At 37.1% G+C, this 23,797-nt stretch overlaps 1 protein-coding gene across 1 annotated transcript in view; it reads left to right on the forward strand.

The window, feature by feature from the left end:
- The window catches only part of Usp39 (ubiquitin specific protease 39), a 407,046-nt gene that overhangs the window by 206,870 nt on the left and 176,379 nt on the right, over nucleotides 1-23,797 (forward strand). The window contains exon 8 of the mRNA XM_090396479.1: nucleotides 20,818-20,989. Coding sequence (XP_090252605.1) covers nucleotides 20,818-20,989 — 172 coding nt within the window. The remainder of the gene's footprint in view (nucleotides 1-20,817; nucleotides 20,990-23,797) is intronic.

Below are 23,797 nucleotides of genomic sequence, written 5' to 3' on the forward strand. Positions count from 1 at the left end.
GGTGTACCTCAGGGTTCAGTCCTTGGGCTATTGTTGTTTAACTATGCATTAATGACATGTGCAATTGTTTGCTGATGATATGAAATAGGCAGGGCAATCAGTATTTGCTACTGATATCCAGCACTTACAGAATGATTTCAATAGGCTGCAGATTTGGGCAAATGAAAATGCTGTCAGTTAATCTTTTAGTAAGTGTAAAGTTATGCACTTTGGCATGACGAGATTTCCAGCTGCATATTATGTTTAGTGTGGTTATGCTACAAGAAACTGATGAGGTAGAGATCTTGGAGTGTTAATAGATAGGAATTTGAAGTTCAAAGATCACATAGCAAAGTTGCAAATACAACTCAGAGGATAATTGCAATGTTATTGCAAGATTATTGCCAGATTATGGGATTTAGATTATGAGAATAGATTGTGAGTATGTGGATTACAGACTGATTAACACAAGAAAGAGGGGTGATATGATAGAGGTTTATAAACTTCTGAATGGGTGTTATAGGATATTGGGTGATGAAAATTTTTGTTATATGGAAAGTGGGGTGAGAACACAGGAGCATCCATGGAAGTTGAGTTTGTCTGTAGTCTAGAAAGGAGTAGGAGCTAGGTTTTTCTCTTATAGAGCAGTGAATGAGTGGAATAGTTTTGCCTTTAAGGGTAGTGAGTGGATCTAGTGTGAATGAATTTAAGAGACGTATTGACATCTGGTTTGGGTGATTTATAGCCTCTCGATGAGTCCTTGACTCCCTGGAGGTCTCAGATAATAATAATAATCACACCAATATAATATGATATTGAATATCTAATCACACCAATGTGCATGACTTTATATTTACTAACATTGAAGTGACTATGTTAACAATCCCACATTTCCACCCTGTTCAAATCATTCTTCAAGTGCTGCATATCAGTCATATTCCTGATTATCCTTTTACTATGATACTACCTATCTTTTTGTCATCAAACAGCTGTATGTCACCTTCAAATCCTTTGCAATGTAAAGAATAACAGTGGACCATGAACTGATCTGCTACTTCTACTTGTTATATATGTTGGTACCTTACTTAATTTATTATTGGAATATGGTGGCATTATTTAGGTAGGGGACATTACTCTCTGGTCCCCCTTTATATGCCCTATCGATACTCAAACTACCTATCAATTCTGTGGCCATCACTTAGATTGCCCATGTGCGAATTCGATAAACAAAGAAACTGCCCCTGGATAGAGCCAATTCCTTTATTGAAAATCTGGAGCTGTCTCCTCATTGGGTTCTGGAAAATTTGTTTGTTAATGCTGCACTATCCAGAACCCTTAGATCAGAAAAAGCTTCTTAATCAAGGAGTGAACTCTCAGAGTGACACACGGTTATACAATTTATATAATAACAGTTTCCAAGTTACCTAAATCCCTTAATTTTAACTCTCATTGCAGTTGTGGTCTTCCAATTAATTAGTTCTGCTCAGGTCCTATTTTTGATGAGTGGTGCATTGGATTCATACATCAGGCAATTTGTTAGGTAAAAGAAAAAGGGTTTATTCATCAAACTTATCACAATACAAATTTACAAGACTTGTCATATGACTAAAGTAAATCTTTCTCCTAAGTTAACATACTTAACTATACAGTACTTCAGTATTCCTAGTTGAATTCTACCAGGAGACAATATTAATTATGAATCCATTCACTGATTTCTAACAATTGGATCTACAATTTCTCTCAATATTTAACTTATCAAACTTCAAGCATTACTAAACTATAACATACTATGTACAAATTATCACCACACTATGTCAGAATTCACTCTCAGAGACAAAACATGGTATCAGGCTAAGCCCTAAAGTCCTATTTCATATTTTATATAGGTCCCAATAATGGATAATTTTGCACATTATTACACACAAAGTTCTTTTATTCACACAAGGGAAACTAAAAGATTCGTACATTACCGGGACCTTTGGACTTCGTCGGGTCTATTTCTCAATCCTTTCAATTCTTTCCACAGCTCATTCCTTCTTCCTCACAGTTGTCTTTCTGATGGGCCAGCCTGAAACTCACAATCAAGAATTATCCTCTCCGATGTAGATGAGAACAGCTCTGCTTAAGTTGGTCCACGTGGTCTAGCATGACGGTCAGCTCGTGTTGATTCTTTCCACTTTACTGACGAAATGCCCACACTTGGCTCGCTACTCGGCTGCGTAACTGTGTCTATACATCGTTCTGTTGACCGCTCTCATGTATTCATCTCGGGGAATAACTCAAGCTGGGTCCCTCGAGTGACCTGCGCCAAAGTTAAGAGAGAAGCAACCAAATGAAGAGCGCTGAGAGTTAGAGTCTACAAGGGAGAGAGCGCAAGCTAGCAGTGTCAAGATTTTTATATCGTACCTTGAGCAGCACTCCTACCTTTCCGCTTGGCACTATTCCTTTGCATGCGGTTCCGCTCCTTCTCCTCACGTCTCCCGGGAAACTCCTGCACGCAACTTACTCTGTGCATACGCGACTACCATGGAATATGTTACTAATCCGAATGTCTCGTTTGCGAACTTTGAACTCACTTTTACATACTAACATAATTTTCATCAATTTTTCTTCCATTGTTAAATTTACAAGAACAGGTAATATTACCTTACATGGAACAGTCCAATATTAAAAGCGTTTATTTAAATATTTTTCAAGCAATTAACATCTCTACCTATATACAAGTATTTCTCTCAGTGATTTGATGCTTGCTAAATCCTGAATGAGATATTTCACAACGAAATTTCTTCATTTAACATACTGATCTACTAGAATGTGATCATTCAGCTCACAATCCCTATATGCCACTTTTTGGTATTTATCATTCAGCCATCCTCTTATCTCCATGCTAATATTTTAACATCCAATCCCATATTCTTTAATTTTTGCTACACTCTTCCATGCAGTATCTTGTCAAAAGCTTTAGTATAGTCCAAAAGTATCATAGTGTATCCATTCCCTTTATTTATCATATTATTATAAAATGTGAGCAAGTTGTTGAAACTTGGCCTTCCCCCAGTAAACTCATGTTGTTGATTGCAAAGTTTGTTTGCCTTTAGCTTGCAAAGTATAGATTCTTTGTCACCTCATTTCTGTATACAAATTCTTACTGAGATTATTGAAATCTTCATCACCTCTCCAGAGATACTGATAGGTTGATAGTTGGACACATCAGTCTTTGCATTACTTTTGTAATGAAATTATCGTGTATTTTTTTCTGCTCACGTTGAATCTTCCCTGTTTTGAGGCCCAAATTTGGTAAAATGAATATCCAGTTCAGCTGAATGCTTTTAGCATCTGTGCTGATATACTGTCAATCTACACAAACCAAATTCTTATTCAGTTTGTTTAGCAGCTCTAGTACCTCCTCCTCATACATCTGCATTTCTTCATCTAGTGAAAAGGTAGTAGTGAGCTGCTGCATATGTCAGCTTGATAGTTTTTAACGATACTCATTAGTTGAGCAATGTTTTCTACACCTGTCACACACCCACACACCATCTACATTCAGCAGAGTTATTCCTTCATACTCATTCCTCCTTTTACTCTTGTAGCATAATGATAAGATACTTTTGGTTTACCTTTAGCTTGCAAAGCCAGTTTCTTTTCATAGTCAGATATAGCTTTTCATAAGTTTTAATTCTTCTATCCTGCTTCTTGAATCTTTTGTAACTGATATAATTTTTATGCTCGCAGTATTGCTTCTGCATTATTCTTATGAATCTCTTAATAAGATTACACATCCATTTCACTCTTACAATATGTATATTTTTGAAGTCAAGGGTCTTGACTGACTTTGCATCATTTAAGTATTTTTTAAATGTTTCCCATGCATTGCTCATATCCTTCCCATCTATAACTGATTGATACCTTGGAGCAGAACGTAGTGTATTCCCCAGTTGGTCATAATTTCTTGTATTGTAGATCAGCATGTAATTATTTCTGAATGGAACATCCGTAAACTTAAATCAGTACAGCATGATCTGTCACCAATTGCAGGTAGAGCAGTCTCATCTTTAACTACCTCCCCCACAACACTATAACCATATTTAACACACTTTATTCTAGAGTTCCTTCTTCGCATGCTGTTTGAGAAAGTTTTCTTGCAACAGCTCAATAAATTTAGTATATTTTTATTTTTAAATTATGTTGAAAAATAAAAATATATATTTTTATTTTTCAACATAATCTCCCTTAAGACTAATACATTTATTCCAGTGCCATTATCCCACCCTTGTAGTGGTTCTCAGTAAGATCTGCAAAATACCCCTCTACAGCTGCAATCACCTCTTGATTCGAAGAAAAACGTTGATCAGCGAGGAAGAGTTTTAGTTTTGGGAAGAGATAGAAGTCAGAGGGAGCCAAATCTAGAGAATAGGGCAGATGTTCCAACAATTCATAGTGCAGATCCCTTAATTTTCCCATTGCCAAACACTTTTGTGGGAAGGAGCATTGTACTGATGAAAGATGATTTTTTCTTCTGCAAACCAGGTCTTTTCTCATGAATTTTTTCGTCTAGTCTGGTTAAAATATCGGAATAATATTCCCCAGTTATTGATTTACCCTTTAGCATCCCAAAACACTGATGCCATGATCTTTCCTGCTGATGGAACCGAATTTGTCTTCTTTGGCACTGAACAACTGGCTGCTGTCCACTGTTTTGACTGCTGTTTGGATTCTGGTGTGTAATGGTGAATCCAAGTCTCATCCATAGTAATAAATTGATGCACAAAATTAGTTTTATTCTTGTTAACTGCTCCAAGCACTGTTCAGAGATTTTCATGTGAGTGCGTTTTTGATCTGCTGTGAGCAAGCGCAGCATCCATCGTGCACAAAGCTTTTTTCATTTGCAATTCTTCATGCAAAATATATCCTACACATTCTTTTGAAATGCCTATAGTCACAGCAATTTCATGCACTTTGACTCGCTGGTCATCCAATACCGTATCATGTACCTGATCGATGATTTCTGGTGTTGTGTTGTTACATTTTTTGGACATCCTTCACGTGGATGATCTTCAAGGCTGGTACAGCCACGTTTTAAACTCGGCAGTCCATTTCTTAATTGTCGAAAACGAAGGAGAAGAGTGCCCATAAACTTTTATGAATTTCGAAAGAATTTCTTTTGGTGTTAAAACCTTCTTTTACAAACAATTTTATAACTGCACAATACTCAATTTTATCCATTTCAAAGGATACACACAGCACTTTTGCTTCAGACAACTGTATGAAACAAACTACTTGATAGAATGACTTGCAATTTCACATGGATGCTTATGACAGATGCTCCAACTTAGAAAAAAAAACATTTTGCAGTGTTGCCATCTATGGTCGAGACTGAGAACTTTTCAGACCACCCTCTTATATATAACAGGTAATAGATACAGAGAAATAATTAAATGACCAATTTAACGAAGAATTACATAAATGAGCTCAGTAATATTCTCTCATACTCTTTCGCAGTTGAATTCAATGTTAAGAGATAACAGAAAATACTTTACAAAACAAACTGAACATAGCATTCAGCTAAAAAGTTTCGAAGTCTTACTTGGCTATATGAAAATTTCCTTTCCAGCATCTGTTTTATCACAATTCAGCATAACTTCCTTAATTTAATTTTTTACTCACTCATTCAGTATCTCTTAAACTTCATAAATACAATAGCTAAAGATTCTCACTTGACCAATATACTTGAATGTCTTCCAGTTTTCCCCTCCATGTGGGACACCTGTTCGTGGTGGAGGGGACCTCCCAGTGATGGTACTGGCCCTTTTCATTCTTCCTCTTTTTCTTTGCTTTTCTTCCTGTATTCTTTGCTCTACTTCTCCTGAGTCTTTTTCACTATCCTTTTTCCAGACCACCATCACTGGGATCCAACACCCTGCCGCCGTGTTTGCCGTGCGGTGCGACCCGTGGACATCCGGAAAGGGGGATCCTTGTAGTCTTGCACTACTTTGGCCCCTGCTTCGGCAAGATGGGTGGTCCTGGATGGCCCAGCCAGGATCAATCGGCTAGTGGGCTTGCCTGCAAGGGTCAACGGTGTTGCAGTAAGTCTCTCACCCCATGGTCTGGGGTTGGGATACTAGATCTGCAGCAGTGCCGGTATAGCGTCCGTTCTGGCTTTCCACTCCTGAGCGCATTCTTTGCTTGCCGGATAGTGGGCGTCCATGTGTGGCTCCGTGGTGGGTGGGGAGCTTTGGTGCTGAATTAAAATTCCTTAAAATATGAATTCTTCATCCTCAAATGTTTCAGGGACCCTAACAAAGTCCCAACCAAGTACTGATACACAGCCTATGGAAACAGAAGTAAGAAATAAAAGATATCGGATACTAACAAAAATGTACCAACCTTTTTAATCATTCATGCAACAGGTGAAAAACCAATTGGGAAAATGTCACCCTTCTTTATCCAAAAAGGTTTAGAAGGACTGGCAGGATCTCCCAAAACTGTCAAGAAATTACGTTCTGGTGATATCCTTGTGGAAACAATGTGCAAACAACATTCCGAGAAACTACTGAGAGCAACGACAATGGGTGAAATACAAATTGCAGTAACACCTCACAGAACACTCAACAGAGCTTAAAGAACAAGGAGTTACGAGTGTGAGACACATCCTGATATGCAGGGATGGTTGCCTGGTCCCAACCAAGAACATCATCCTTACTTTCGATACACCTAGACCTCCGACATCTGTAAAAGCAGGGTATCTCAGCTGTCCTGTTAGATTATATATCCCTAACCCGCTGAGATGCTTTAAATGTCAAAGATATGGACATGCCCAAACTGCCTGTCGTGGTTCTACTACCTGTACTTGATGTGGTAGTAAAGAACATGAAAATAAATCTTGCTGTGAAAAAAAAGCTAAATGTGTCAACTGTCAGGGAGATCATCCAGCATACTCTCGTGCATGTCAGAAATGGAAAGATGAAAAAAAGAGATATAAAAAATAAAAACAGAACAAAACATAACATATCAAGATGCAAAAAGAAAGCTAGCCACCATTACACCTGTTCTAGATTCCTCTTATGCTGAAAAAGTAACAATTAAAAAAGTGCAAACAGCAACTCAAACATGTATGTCTATTCCACCATTTGATAATTTCACCATATCTGAACTTTACGATCGTAAGTGCTTCTCTGTTGAACACATTAATCACAAGACCTATGGCCTTACTCCAAAGACAACTTCAAAAATGGTCCCATTCATTGAAAACTCATCTGTCAAAAAAATTATGGTGGAGACTTCACTCAAAGATAAACCACCAGACACTTGCACAGAAAAAATGGATACCTAGATACCCACTGAAAGCAAATTAAGCATACCAACTGACCCTAACAAATTTGATGTTTTGAACACTCTACCAGAGGAAGAGATGGACACTGGCCGTCCATACTTCCCAAAAACAGTGGATAAATATAAATCTGACAAAGGTAAGCCCTCAACCTCTCGAAAACCAGACAAGTCAATAAAATCAAAACAATAGGAAAATTTTTACAATGGAACTGTCGTGGGATCCGCCAGAATATTGACGATATCAAGATGTTGTTGCAGAAACACAAACCTTTCTCTTTCTGTCTACAGGAAACTTATTTAAGACCCAATGAGGACCGTATCTTTAGGAATTTCACTGTTGTACGTAAGGATAGAGCTGGAGATGGTCCTGCTCATGGAGGAGTAGCTATCCTAGTGGGCAGTCATACTCCTTTCCATCAGGTCCAACTTAATACTCCTCTAGAAGCAGTAGCGATTTGCTTCTCTGTGGGATTCCTTATTACACTATGTTCAATTTATTTACCACCAAATGCTGAGCTAAATGAAATTGATCTTGATAACCTTATCTTGCAACTGCCTGAACCCATACTTTAGATGGGTGACTTTAACGGTCACAATACTCTATGGGGTAGTGCCAACACTAATAGACGAGGTCAAAGCATTGAAAAAATTCTTCATAATAATAACCTTTCCCTTCTAAATAATGAACTCAATACTTTCTTCCATATGCCTACCTGCTCATATTCTGCAATTGATCTTACAATCTGTTCCCCTTCCATTCTTCCACTGCTCATGTGGGACATTGAAGAGAACATATATGGAAGTGATCACTTTCCTGTTCTTTGTACAATGTCTTCACAGGAACCATGTTCGTCCACACGGATACCTATATGGAAAATGGACCAGGCTGACTGGAACACTTTCTCTCATCTTGCAGAATTTAATCTGATGCCATCAGTCAAACACCTATCAATGAAGCTGTAAGATATATAACAGAATGCATTGTCCAGGCAGCAACAACCTCCATCCCAAAAACATCATCTCGATTTCCAGTCTATCCAAAGCCTTGGTGGAACCCAGAATGTCAGGCAGCCAAAAAAGATCAACACAGAGCATGGAGCATATTTCGTAGATACCCCACCACATCAAATTTAATAACTTTCAAGCGTGCTCAAGCAGAGCACGTTTTGTAAGATGTCAGAGTCAAAAACAATCATGGATCCAATTTACTACATCAATTAATCAAATGACCAGTCCAAAAATTGTATGGGATAAAATCCGGAAAATGAAAGGCAGATATAATACACATTGTTTGTCCACCTTGGACTATAATGGAAATGTTCTTGCTGATCCCAAAGCTATTGCAGATACTTTAGGAGAAACTTTTGCTAAAATCTCAGCAACAGCTTCATATTCTCCAGAATTTTTAATGCTGAAAGAGTAGCAAGAGAAAGAAAGGCTTAATTTTTCTACCAACATTCTTCAACCATATAATCAGCCATTTGTCAAGGAGGAACTAAAAAGAGTTCTCCTACAATCTCACCCTAGTGCAGTAGGACCTGATGACATCCATTATGAAATGATAAAACATCTACCATCTTCTATGGATCTTCTTCTCTTATACAATAGTATACTTGCAGAGAAAGAGTTTCCAAATTCTTGGCATAAGTCAATTGTCATTGCTATCCCAAAACCAGGAAAAGATCCAACACAAGCAAATAATTATCGACCCATTGCTCTGACCAGCTGTCTTTGTAAGATACTAGAGAAAATGGTTAATGCCAGACTTCCCTAGTATTTAGAAAGCAACAGTCTTCTTTCCAATACACAATGTGGTTTCTGTAGACATCGATCAACTTTAGATCATTTAGTTCGGTTAGAAACATGTATAAGAGAGGCATTTCTGAAGCGAGAACATCTTGTCTCTGTCTTTTTTGACATAGAAAAAGCTTATGACACAACCTGGAGATATGGCATATTAAAAGACCTCCATAACTTAGGTCTCAAAGGACACCTCCCTATATTTATTAAAAACTTTCTGTCCAGGCAAACTTTCCAAGTCAGAATGGGAAGTATGCTATCTCAACCATATCTTCAAGAACAAGGTGTTCCCCAAGGTTCTGTCTTAAGTGTAACCCTTTTTGCTATTAAAATTAACTCAATCATTGAAAAGCTTCCTCCCACTGTAGACAATGCTCTGTATGTTGGTGACTTCACAATATACTGTCACTTACGTAACATGAGAGTAATTGAAAGACAACTTCAACAAGCAATTGATCATGTCTCTCTGTGGGCTCTTAATAATGGGTTTAAGTTTTCAACAAAAAAAAAGTGTCTGTGTACACTTCTGTCGAAAACGCACTCATCACCCAGATCCTGAACTGAGAATGGGACCTACTGTTATTCCAGTAACTACAGAAACCAAGTTCTTGGGACTCATTTTTGACAGAAAACTCACATTTCTAGCACACATTCGTCAACTAAGAGAGAAGTGCAACAGAACTTAGAACCTCCTTCGCACTCTATCATCTACTGGGTGGGGTGCTGATCGAGCTTCATTGCTCCATCTTTATCGTGCACTTATACGTTCAAAGCTGGATTATGGGTCCCAAGTCTATGGTTCGGCAAGACAGAGTAACCTACGATGGTTGGATTCCATCCATCATCAGGGTATACAGATAGCTACTGGTGCCTTTCGCACCTCACCCACTCCAAGTCTCTATGTAGAAGCAAATGAACCGGCTCTATCACTTCAACGAAAACAGCTGTCTCTTAATTACGCCCTAAAAATAAAATCTCTCCCCGATCACCCTGTGGAATAGTATCTTCTCTCTGCGTTATGAAGCTCAATATCACACAAATCAAACTGCTATACATCCTTTTGGTATGCGTATTAAAGAAACTATGCAAGCTGTTAGTATAAATGTTGACAACATTAGCTACACTAAACATAACAACATCCCTCCATGGCAGGTTTGCACACCATCTTGCAACCTCTCACTTTGTCAGCTACAGAAATCTTATACCCCATCATCCTTCTACCTGCAATTGTTTAATGCACACAGAGCAGCACACGCTGATTTCTTACCCATCTATACTGATGGTTCAAGAACTAACATCTCTGTTGGCTGTGCTGCTGTGTTTCCTGACATTATTATTTCAAATCAGATCCCACCTGACTGCAGTAATTATACAGCAGAGTTACATGCCATTCAGCTTGCACTTGTGCGTATAAAAGAAAACTGCTACCAAAGGTGTATAATTTATACAGACTCATTGAGCTCTTTACAAGCTATCTCTTCTCCTATGTATAATCCTCATCCAGTACTTTATGAAGTGCTACACCTGCTTCACAAAATGAAAATCCTTAATTTCGATGTCCAGTTCTGCTGGATTCCCAGCCACATCGGAATTAAAGGAAATGAGGCTGCAGATGCAGCTGCTAAATCAGCCCATACCTTCTCCATATACTATTTGACAGTTCCATATACAGACTACAGACAACTTATAAGATCAAGGCTAATTGCTCAGTGGGAGTTAACATGGCAAGAAACATCAACAAACAAATTATATAACATTAAACCTGAAATTAAACATTGGCTTTCTAATCAACGTACAAAGAGAAGGGAGGAGGTTGTCCTTGCTAGGCTCCGCATAGGTCACAGTCACCTTATGCATTCTCATTTACTGAGAACTGATGACCCTCCCATATGTGAAAAATGCAACACACATCTTACTATTCATCATATTCTGATAGATTGTCAAAAATTTACACGAGAGAGGAATGAAATTTTCACCTATCTCACCAAGCCATATACACTCAGGGAAATGCTAGCAGACTCAGGTAAATTGTATGATGTTTTTAATTTTTTAGAAAGAATTAATTTGTACAAACACATTTGACCATAAATTTGTTTATATGTAAATACTTTTTTGCTTAACTTTTATCTTTTATTTGTAATATATCTGACCAATTATGTATTATCATAGGCCTTGATCTTGTATATTTGTATCACTCTGCTGTAATTTTGTTAATATGTAAATACCATAATGCTAAACTTGAATTTTATGCATCAATGCTGTATATAATAATTCCTTTTATTAGTATAATAATGTTTGTTGTAATCTTCCTAGATGTAGACACTGCTTTCCTTGACTTGTTTTGTATATACATATGTTAACCTATAATTATCTATTTGTGTACTGCTGAAACCTCTGCAGTAATTTTTTTTATATGTAGATATTGCATCACTTAACATGCATTTTGTGTATGCATCTTATTTATTGCTTTATTTTTCGAATAATCATGTAATGCTGTAGGACATCTTACATATTTGTGTACTTTCTAGTAATTCTGTTTATATGTATTCTAAATTCTGTTTCTACTGCATTGCTAAATTTAATTTTCATACATGCATATTATATAATAATCCCTTTTTGCCTATTTTTGTACAGCTATAACGACATCTATTATAATTTTACATATATGTAGATACTGTGTTCCTTGGCTTAGTGTTTCATATTTTATGTATTAACTTATATTGTTAACTATTTTTGCACTACTGTAATAACCTCTGATCTTGTGTGTTGCTGTGCCCTCTGCAGCAGTTCTATTTACCTAGAGATGCTGCTTTATGAAATTATTTTTCTGTAAATGCTTATAACCTTTAGTATGGTACAGTATGACCTTTGTAGTTTTTGTACCAAATAAACTAGAAACCAACCAACCAACCAATCTTCCAGTTTCCTTAATGCATTTATCTTTTAATTTTTTTGAAGTGGGCATGAAGAATAATGCTCAAACAACAGGAATACATTAATTGAGCAGTTCCAAATGCATTTCCAATACAGGAACTTTTTACCATAGATTCCTTGGAATGTAAGGAAGGCAACCTACAGTGACGGATTGAAAGTTTGTGGGTTACAGAAGTTGGTCAATAGGTGGAGAAGAGGGGATATGATAGAAACATTCAAGTTACTAAAAGGTTTCATAAAATTGATTCAGGGGAAACATTTCAGCAGTGGTATAGTGGTGGAAGAACAAGTGAGGACTAGATTTTTTTGCTTGGAGAGTAGTGAATGAAAGGAATGTGTTACCTGACTCACTTGTTAGTGCTTTCTGTCAATGAGTTTAAGAAAAGAGGTATATAAGATAGTGTGGGTAGCTTGGGTCTCCTAGAATGAGTACTGACTCCATGGAAATGCTTGTATAATAATATATCATTAGCCTTTTTAATGCACAAAATATTCTTATATACAAAGGCTCGATATATCATCTTCTTAAGCTTCACGAACCCTTAAGGTTATTAGTTGCAAGCTCGATTTTTTTCTATCCTCAGGCAACTCCTTCCAGTTTTGCAGGTTCAGCTCTTTCATGTCCATTTTGATGTTATCCAACCATCTTCTACAGAGGTTCTCCTCACTAGCCTGTTATCCTCCATTCTTTCCAGATGACCTAACCATCTGATGCGACTAGCTCTGATTTCGTTTATTATTAGTGGTGTCTTATACAGTTCGTGGAATTCTTTATTTTGTTCACCTTCTCCAGTCATCTGTCACAGGATCTTTAATTGGGCCAAATATTTTTCTTAAGAGTTTGTTTTTGAGGTGTTGTAATTGATCTTCATCAGCCTTTGTTATATTCCATGTCTCTGCACCATATAATACACCTGGTCTAATTAGCATTTCGTAAATATTTATTTTAGATTCATATCACAGGTTTTAGAAAAATCGGAACTCCATGGTGGACACAGGAAGTTAAACAGGCAGTGAAGGAAAAGAAGAAAGCATATCAAAAGTTCGTGGCAAATAAGTCATCTTGTGCTCTTAAAGAATACAGAGACATATATAAGAAAGCTAAACACTGTAAAACTAGCTAAACAAAAGTCATGGGAAGACTTTGGTAAGAATGTAGAAAATAAATATCAAGAAGGTGGCAAGATATTTTGGAGGTTGTTGAAGAAACTCAGAAATGGAGGAAATAGTGCTGTAAAAGGAATTAGAGATGATAAAGGTGATATGAAAACTGGAGAAAATGATATCCTTGAAGTATGGAGTAATTATTTTGAAAAATTACGAAATGAAAGTAGAAGTGATGACAGCACGGTGATTAAAAAAAAAAAAAAAAAAAAAACACTGACCAGATGCAATCAAGAATACATATCCATACTTGAAGTAGAAAAAGCCATCAAAAGTCTGAAATGTGGAAAGGTAGCTGGAGTAGATGATATTCTATCGGTATAAAAGTCTTACAGTGGCCGTACTGCATAGTTCAGAGGGACCAATTCCAGATGATTGGAGTAAAGTTCTCATAGTACCCGAAGGAAATAAAACTGAATGTGAGAATTACAGAGGTATTTCCCTACTGAGTGTTCCTGGCAAGATCTATGCAAGTATAATTGAGAAACGGTTGAGAAGAATTGTGGAAGAAAAGCTTGGTGAAGAACAAGCTGGATTCAGGCCAAATAGAGGCTGTCAGGATCAGAACTTCACTTTATGACAAATAGTTGAGAAAGCATGGGAATATAACAGAGATCTGTATTTAAGTTTTGTCAATTTGGAAAAAGCATGTGACAAGGTGCCAAGAGAGAAGCTATTCAATACGCTACAGTTATATGGGGTCAATGGGCATTATATCAAGCAATACTTAGTCTTTATTTGAGTTGTAAGTCAGCAGTTAGAATTGAAGGAAGTACAGGAAGATGGTTTAATGTTAAATCTGATGTGAGACAAGGATGCACATTATCCCCTCTGTTATTCATTATCTATATGGATCACATTATGAAGGAAAGTGTATTAAACATGATATCAAAATTAGAGATGTTAATGTCAGCTCTTTGCTTTATGCGGATGATGTTATACTTCTAAATAAATCTGCTAGAAGTCTGCAAGATTACCTGACTAAATTGAATAACTGTTGTAATAGATATAATATGAAGATTAGCAATAAAAAGACAAAGACAATGGAAATAGGCAGAAGGAGTGAAAATGTCAACTGTGTTGTGAATGAAGAACCTGTGGAACAAGTAAAACATTTCAGCTACTTAGGTATGATTTTTAGTGAAGATGGTAAATTAAATATTCACAACAGGATCAACAAAGCTGGTATGATAGGAAGTCAACTGAATAAATTTATATGGAATAAGAGAGAAATTAGTCAAAACACTATAAATTAGCTGTATACAAGACAGTATTCAAGCTAATTTTAACTTATGGATCTGAGAGCTGGGTCAGAAATAAAACACTTGACCAAAGACTAGAGATTGCAGATATGAGAGTCCTGAGAAAGATTAGAGGTTGAACAGATGGCATCAATTGCAATATCATATTAAAAATGAGGATATTAGGAAAGAACTTGATATTGTCAGCATCCAGGAATGCATTAGTAGAGCTAATCTCAAGTGGTATAGTCACTTAAACAGAATGGGAGCGGAAAGATTAGCAAAACACGTGTTCTCTGCCAGGTTGGCAGGAAAAACACCCAGAGGAAGACCAAGATATGTGTGGATTGATACAGTAAAAAGTGCCTTAGAAGATAGAAATATAAGATCTGATAATGTTGGGGTCTTGACAGGTAACAGACTGATTTGGAGGAAAATTGTAGATAGGAAGTTAGTAATGATGTAATGTTTAATGTAGTACTCTCATATCCTGTACACCACCTTGAAGGTATATAACAGGAATTTGATGATGACGACAGAGAGGTATAATAGATTTCATGGATATTTTGTGTAGGTGCCCGTGTAATAATGATACTCTCTGCAAAAATTTCAAAAACAGTAAAACAAATTCACAGTTGTATTGGCATGATAAATTTTTATCTGAAGTTTGCACCCAACTGCTCTGAATTACTAAGACTTCTTTATGTTAATAAAGAAGGGAATTAAATTTAGATGGGGAGAAGCTGAGCAAAAGGCATACGATTCTTTGAATTTAGTGCAGACAAAAGCACCAGTTTTAATCTATCCAAAATTTTTAGAGACATATTTTCTTTCTGCAAATGCTTGAGGTGATTGTATTAGTTTCAGTATTAGAACAGAAGGAAGAAGATGATTTTATACTTATTGCTTTCATCAGTAGAAAACGTTTGGCTCCCAAAATAAATTATTCTGTCCTGGAAAAAGGAGCATTAGCAATTGTCTCTTCTCTGAGAAAATTTAGATGTATATTTCTAGGACAGCATATTATTCTTTAGTTATTTACTCAGGTGGTGACTCAAAACATCATGGGGGTAGCTGTGAAGACAGCTCAGGCAAGAAGCCTTCTTGGTTATAACTCCCATTAATGATAGGATACTCTCCATTAGACTTAAGGCTCAGCCTACCAATGTATCAATTGTGGTAGTTTATGCACCCCACACAGATAGGCCTGAAGAAGAGAGTGAAGAATTCTATGAAAACTTACAAACTGTTTTGGACTGCCTACCAAGGAGAGACATCTTAGGAGACTTAAATGCAAAAGTGGGAAAGAGTATGAGAGTCAGGCCAGAGTGTGGCATGTTTGGTCTGGGTGAACGTAACACCCATGGTGAAAGACTGTTGGAATTTGCCGTGTTAACAGATTAGTTATTACCAATACCTGCTTCCAGAAACATCCACGACGGACCTATACTTGGACATCTAACATTGATAGGTCAAGGCACCAGATTGATTACATCCTGGCTCTCCAGCGGTGGAAGACAAGAATCTCTGATGTACATACTAGTCCTGGAGCAGATTGTGGTACAGACCATCAGCTGGTAAGAGCCAAAGTAAGGCTCTGAAAACTTCCAGGTCAGGCACATTGCACTAGATTGGATGTTAGAGTAATTCCTAGTGGATTCACAGAAGAAACATCAACTCGGTTGGATGATTTTTTGGAGACCAATGAGGAAATCTCACCAGAAATGCTTTGGAAAGGAGTCAAGATGATAATACAGGATACAGCGAAGACGTATCTCGGCCCAATAAGAAAACCAAGAGACCCATGGATATCAGATTCAACATGGGAACTAATCAAAAGAAGGCGGTTGGAAAAACAGAGAGACACACAGACCAAAGAATACAAGAGATTACATAGAGAAATCAGAAGAGCCATCAAGCAGGACAAGGAAAAGTTCTATACTAATAAATGTGAAGAAATAGAGTTCCAGATGAGAAGGCATAATTATAAAAGGATGTTTTATTTAGTTCGTGACTTAAAGCACAAGTTTAAGCCTAAATTGAATGTCATCAAAGACAGGAATGGATCATTACTAACAGAAGAGTTGGAAATCAAAAACTGATGGAAGGAATACTGTGAGGAACTGTACAGCAGATTGGATAAAGAAAATGTGGAGTCCTCCCACCAAGAAAATTTTGATTTGGAACCTCCTCCACTTAGGCATGAAGTTGAAACAGCAGTTAAGCAGCTCAACAGCAATAAGGCCCCAGGTGCAGATGAAATCCAGCAGAGTTAATTAAGGCCGCAGAGGATGGAGGGATAAGAGTGTTTCATAGATTGATTACAAGTATATGGGAGACAGGATCATGGCCACAGACTGGAAGAAGTCAGTTTTCATACCACTACACGAAAAAGGTGATTAAGAAGGCATGCAAGAATTATAGAGCTATTAGTTTGATATCTCATGCAAGCAAAATTTTATTAAAGATCATGCTAAAAAGGATTAAGGCCAAAGTTGAGGCAGAGATGCCCGAGGAACAAGCAGGTGTTAGGAAAGGTAGGGGCACCAGAGATCAGATCCTTTGCCTTAGACAGATAATAGAAAAATATAAAGAATTCAGACTTCCTCTGGTAATGTGTTTCTTAGACTACTCTAAAGCTTTTGACTGTGTTGAGCATGTGAAACTGTGAGAAGTAATGAAAAGAATGGGTTTTCCTCAACACACTATCAGGTTGATAGCCAACTTGTATAAGGAGCAAGAAGCCACAGTAAGAACAGGTGTTGGATTGACTGACTGGCTTCAAGTTGGAAAAGGAGTTAGACAAGGATGTTTACTTTCTCCTCACTTGTTTAGCATATATGCAGAGGACATCATGTGTGAAGCATTGGATGAGCTCAGGACAGGAATTACGATAGGAGGTAGATTGATCAGTAATCTGAGGTACGCCGCTGATACAGTACTCCTTTGTAATGATATGGAAGAACTAGGACTAATTCTTGACAAAGTTAACAAGATCAGTAATAACAGAGGACTTCAACTCAATTCTAGCACAAAGGAAAAACAAACAGAGAAGCTCTTGAGAAACAAGTGTATCTTAATGGAGAAAGAATTGAGGAAGTCAGCAAGTTTGAGTACCTGGGATCCATTATTAATGTGAAGAATTGCTGTTCAGAAGATGTCAGAAAAAGGTTAGGAATGGCTTAAAAAACAGTCAGAGACCTGTCTAAAATCTGGAAGGATGGATCTATCTCCATGGGAACAAAGTTGAGGATTTTAGATGGAGTTGTTTTTCCAACAGCGAAAGGTGTAATCTTCTAATCAAGGTGTAAACCTTACAACAGCTAATGTTGCAATTATGTTAGTTATTAAATATAAAGAAGCTTTTTACTGCATCCTATCATTTCCTGGAATGTGTGAAAGATTAAATAGGACCTTAAAATATGCTTTTTCTAAATTAGCAAGTGGGAAATTGTCAAATTGGGATTCTTACTTGTTACAAGCTTTATTTGCTTGTAGGAGAGCAGTAGGTTTAGTAAGCAGTAGTAAAAGTAGGTTTTTCTTTGATATCAAAGAAAAACCTACTTTTTTACTATATGGTTTCGATCTTAACTTTCCAAATGAGTTAAGATCTACACATATTAACTCAGATTTCTCAGATATTGATGAATTTCTTGAAGATATAGTAGAAAGAAATTCATTTGTTCATGAGCTTGTAGCAGAAACCAGAACTTAGTTCCCATAAAATGTGAGCATTTATAAACAGATTCAGAAAATATAGCGACCTCAGTCAGGTGCTCCAGACTCCCAACTGAGGTCACTATGAAGGAAATGATTGACAAAATCATTTCCTTCATATCGTTATGGAAGACTACTGAGATTGCTGAGATTGTAGGCATCTCAACTGAACAGGTGTATAATATCCTGCACGAAAAATTGCACATGAAAAAGCTGTGTGCGGTGGATGCTGCGATTGTTCACTGCCGATCAAAAATGCATGCAAAAAGACATTTCAATGCAGTGTTTGGTGATTCGTGACTAGACGAAACTTGGATTCACCACTACATACCTGAGTCCAAGCTGCAGTCAAAACAATGGATAATGTCTGGTGAAAGAGCACCAAAATAAGCGAAGACCGTTTTGTCAGCTGGGAAGGTGATGGCCACTGTTTTTTGGGATTCCTGAGGAATTATCATGATAGACTATTTGGAAAAGGGTAAGACAATAACAGGAGTCTATTATGCATCATTGTTGGACCGTTTAAAAGAAGAACTGAAGGAAAAAACGGCCAAGATTGGTGCACAAAAAAGTGTTCTTTCATCAACAATGCACCGTCCCACACATAGACTGTTGCAATGGCAAAATTACATGAATTGAGGTTCGAATTGGTTGCATATTCACCAGACTCAGCCCCGTGTGACTTCTTCCTGTTCCCAAACTTAAAAATTTGCCTCGGTGAGAAAAAATTTTCTTTGAATAAGGATATCATCAAGACTGTCGATGGCTATTTTGCACAATTCGACAAATCTTACTTTTTAGATGGGATGAAAAAATTGGAAACTCACAGGACCACATGTGTAGACCTTGATGGAGACTATGTTGAGAAATAAAGGTGATTTTTTCCAAAAAAATTGTTTTTGCTAATTTTTTTTACCAAACTTTTCAAACAACCCTCATTTGGATGTATGGAAAGAATTTGAGAAATCAGTGGATTTGTATAAGAGGGACAGCCTATGCTTGAATGCATTTTGTATCAGGAGTCTAGAAAAATTATTAATTGAAAGTGTGATCATGTTATGTAACTGTTAATGATAGGAATGTGCATTATGAATAAAATGATTATCAGGAAATAGCAGTTGTGTGTCCATCTGGTTTGGACTTGGCCCATTGGTGTGTGTGTGTCCGTCCATATCCTTAAAACTGATGCCTATCATGACATTTTAGAAAATTCCTTTCTTCCCATGCTGTGGCAACAGTTTGGAAGAGGCCCTTTCCTGTATCAGCACAATAATGCACCTGCTCAGGTCCTAGCTCTGTGGTCAGAAGTTTGGGCTGCTACTAAACTAGCAGCCCAAAGCCCCAACCTCAATCCTATTGAACATCTTTGGGATAAGCTGGAGCGAAGGTTACGTGTCAGACCTATTTACTCAACTAACACTCATTAGATGTTCACCATACTACAGGAGGAATGGAAATGAATTCCAGCAGCAGTTTACAAAAACTTAGTGGAGTGCTTACCTTGAAGGGTAATTGCTGTAATAGCAGCAGAAAGAGCTCCAACCTTGTAGTGACAGTGACGCTGTAGCGACGGGATACAAACACTTACTGTCCGGACACTTTTGCCAACAGACAATGTTTACTTTGGTTCTCACTTAGGCCAACCATCTGTGAACATAGTGTTCATTTTATGGGTACAACAGATTGCAGGTTTCATCTTTCCATCATTATTTTAGGTTCATTAGTCTGTCACTTGCTTATGGTAGCAATGCTATGATAGGATGGTTAATCCTGTTTGTTTCATTACATTCTCTGACTGGTTTGCATGCCTTTTAAGAAACACCTTACCACCTTTATATGAGACCATATAACTCACCTGCAGTAGGAAAAGTTCTTATGAAACTTCATATTTCAAGACAAGATTTGAACTTTGGTCCTTCTACAAGACTTTGCTGCTATTACTTATTGCTGAGGTCTTGCTGTTGGGCTTGTCTGGTTAAAATGAATTTAAATGTCATTCTACTCATTAGCATCTTGAAGCTTTATTAAAGGATTTCACCAGAATGGCAAATATATATCAACTGCTATCATAGCGAACACCATTATAACAAACTCACTCAGCATAACAAACTGTTGCAAAGTCCCAACTGAAACCATATGGGTACATTTGTATGCTAAAGGAAATTCACTGTAACAGACCATCCAGTACAACAAACTGTTCATATTGTCCATATGATTGTGCTAAGTGAGAGTTGACTGTATATCAGTCATGTATACTTAACATTTTACTTTATAATTATTGGTTATTATGATATTCCTTCTACTACTTATTGAGATGCTTGTTTTGATACTTCTACCTCTTTGTATCATATATTGAAGAGGTTTGCTGTTAGTTTTAGTGTGTTTTGCTGTGCTATTTTTTTTACATTTTAGCAGCAACTTTAGTTTTGATTATTTCATATTACTGATAAATAAGGTGTTAAAAATATCCAACCTTGATATATTCTTAGCATTTTATAATGACACCCTTTGGAATGTTGTTCACAGAAAAAAGAAAAAAAAAAACCTCATTGTTTATGGCAATTTTAGTATATAAACAGTTCAGTATTGAATTTTCAAAATTAATTTACTGTATAAAATAAATTTTTTGTAATACTTATTTAAAATACAGACTTTTTAACTTAATTTTTGAAATAGGTGATCCCATAGTGTTTTTGTCCTGGTTTTTAAATAGTCTTCATTTGGCTCTTAATGGTACCAAAAAAGATCGCAGTAGCATAGTTTATTGTGCTTTTCGTTGTTCTATGCGGATGTATTCACGTAAAGTAATTTCCATCGATAAGGTATGCTTTTAATAATAATTATTTGCTTTCCTAGTGGCTATGATTTATGAAATATAGAAATCCTTCATTCAGTGAATTTTTCCAAGATTAAAGTTACTTTGATTTGAAGAAAAAATTATTAGCTATTACGAGGGGGGGGGGTGTTAAAAAGTTCTGAAAAACACCTAGAATAAAATTATATTAAAGCAACTGATATAAACCCAAGGAAGAACATATCTTAAAACCCTTTAACACCCATGTTTCATCAAATTGTAATATTTTGTTCTTTTTGTTTTAGGATATATATAAGAAGACATGTCAGAGGTTTTGAAGAAATTCAAAGGCACAGAGGATGTCATCAAGTTTTTTGTGCCACAAGAAAAGTCTACAACTGAGATTCACAAAACTTTGTGTGAGACTTAAGGGACTGTGCCCCATCATATCCAACAGTTGCCAGATGGGTGGCCAAGTTTAAAACTGGGCATCCTGGGACAACAGTTGCCCTAGGTCAGGAAGACTTTCACAACAATCACACCTGAAATATCATGCAGTGCATGCTGTGATCCTTCATGATAAACAAATACCAGCCAAAAACATTGCCAAGACTGTGGATATTCAGGGAATGAGGTGGGGGTCATTATTCACCAACATCTGGACATGCAGAAGCTCTCAGTAAAGTGAGTTGGCATTCAAATATTTGAATACCAACCACATTTGGGTGGAAATTTTTTGGTGTGCATTGTGACTGTTGATGAAATATGGCTTCATCACTATGATCAAGAGACCAAACAACAGTCAATGGAATGTAGACACAAAAGTTCTCCACAGCCAAAGAAGTTCCGAACCCAAAAGTCAGCAGGGAAGGTTCTTGCCATTGTCTTTTGGGATATGGTTGGAGTAATCCTTACCAAGTATCTCGAAAAAAGGTAAAATTGTTACAGCAGCAGTTTATTCAACAGCTCTGAAGGAAAAACGCTGTGAGGAAACCGAGCAGAGGTGTGCTGCTTTTGCAGGACAATGCACCTTCTCGCACTACTCTCATGAAACCTAGTAGACAGCACCCAACTTTGGCTTTCAGCATCTGTCTCACCCATCCTATTTGCCAGACCTGACCCCACATGACTATTTCCTATTCCCAAATTTAAAGAAACACTTGAAAGGAACAAAATTTATCACAGATAGTCATATGCAGCTGAGGACTGGTTTGTGCAACAAGAGAAATACTGTTTTCTCGGAGGATTGGAAATGATGCAGCAACAAGTATATAACACTTTGTGGGGAATATGTAGAATAATGTGTAAATTAATGGTTCTCCTTCATGGTGATTATTACAACTTTAATATCCCTTGTAAAATAAGTTATTAGTTAAAAAAAGGGGGGTGGGGTTTGACCATGTAACAGGGTATACATATTCATTGTGTTACTGTTTAAAATGTATTTATTCTATTGCAACAGACACGGTTATTATCCACTTGCATTAATACTGCTGTCTAAAATGCTGATGAACGATTATTCAAATTTCTTCAAATGTCATTTTGTGATGAACAAATCTTCATATATGCAGGACCTGTTCTTGGCAACCTTAGTTATATTCCCAGGATATAAGTATTATACAAACATATATGCCATGATAAAAATGTAGTGCTTCTATCTCCCAGAGGGAAGGACAGGCCTCTGCAATTCTAGTTTATAGATAAATTTCACTGTCTGATAGGACAATACACTACTTAGTATATTGTGGAGAAACCATTTTTATATATTCTAATGCAGTCTTGGATATTTTGGCAACACTAGCAGGCTTCTAGGTCAATTGAAGAATAATCTTACTCTCTACTGCTTCACTAGGTGCATCTTAAATGGAGTTCAATAATAAATTTAGTTTAATCCTTTATCCAAGTGTGAGCAAACAAAGTTTGCGCCTGAAGTATCTACAGGACTGGGGTAAGGTGGTACAACATCAGGGCAACTCGTTGCAAAGGTGGAGCAAGCTACCAACACTCCTGTCTCAGTATCTCCTATAATACAAAACACATTTCCTTGCGGATATGTCTAATGTTATGCATTAAGGGAAGGGCCACAACCCAGACTAGTTTCGACCTTTATTGAGGTCTCTTCAGTGGGAGCCAGGCACAAGTTGAGATACCAGGCAGAAGCATTAGCAGGTCATCTCTACCTATCGGAGTTGCCAAATGGTGTGCCACCCTTTTTTAATAAATTACTCTGGATTTAGAGAAAGATGTTGAAAGTTTATTTTTCACTTGGTTAGAGTATAATAAATTTAGTTTAATCCTTTATCCAAGTGTGAGCAAACAAAGTTTGCGCCTGAAGTATCTACAGGACTGGGGTAGAGATAGGTAGAGATGACCTGCTAATGCTTCTGCCTGGTATCTCAACTTGGGCCTGGCTCCCACTGAAGAGACCTCAATAAAGGTCGAAACTAGTCTGGGTTGTGGCCCTTCCCTTAATGCATAACATTAGACATATCCGCAAGGAAATGTGTTTTGCATTATAGGAGATACTGAGACAGGAGTGTTGGTAGCTTGCTCCACCTTCGCAACGAGTTGCCCTGATGTTGTACCACCTTACCCCAGTCCTGTAGATACTTCAGGCGCAAACTTTGTTTGCTCACACTTGGATAAAGGATTAAACTAAATTTATTATACTCTAACCAAGTGAAAAATAAACTTTCAACATCTTTCTCTAAATCCAGAGTAATTTATTAAAAAGGGTGGCACACCATTTGGCAACTCCGATAGGTAGAGATGACCTGCTAATGCTTCTGCCTGGTATCTCAACTTGTGCCTGGCTCCCACTGAAGAGACCTCAATA

Source organism: Typopeltis vanoorti, chromosome 8 (assembly GCF_054136105.1).
Source record: "Typopeltis vanoorti isolate ZY-2024b chromosome 8, IOZ_Tvanoo_1.0, whole genome shotgun sequence".
In the NCBI taxonomy this organism is placed as follows: Eukaryota; Metazoa; Arthropoda; class Arachnida; order Uropygi; family Thelyphonidae; genus Typopeltis; species Typopeltis vanoorti.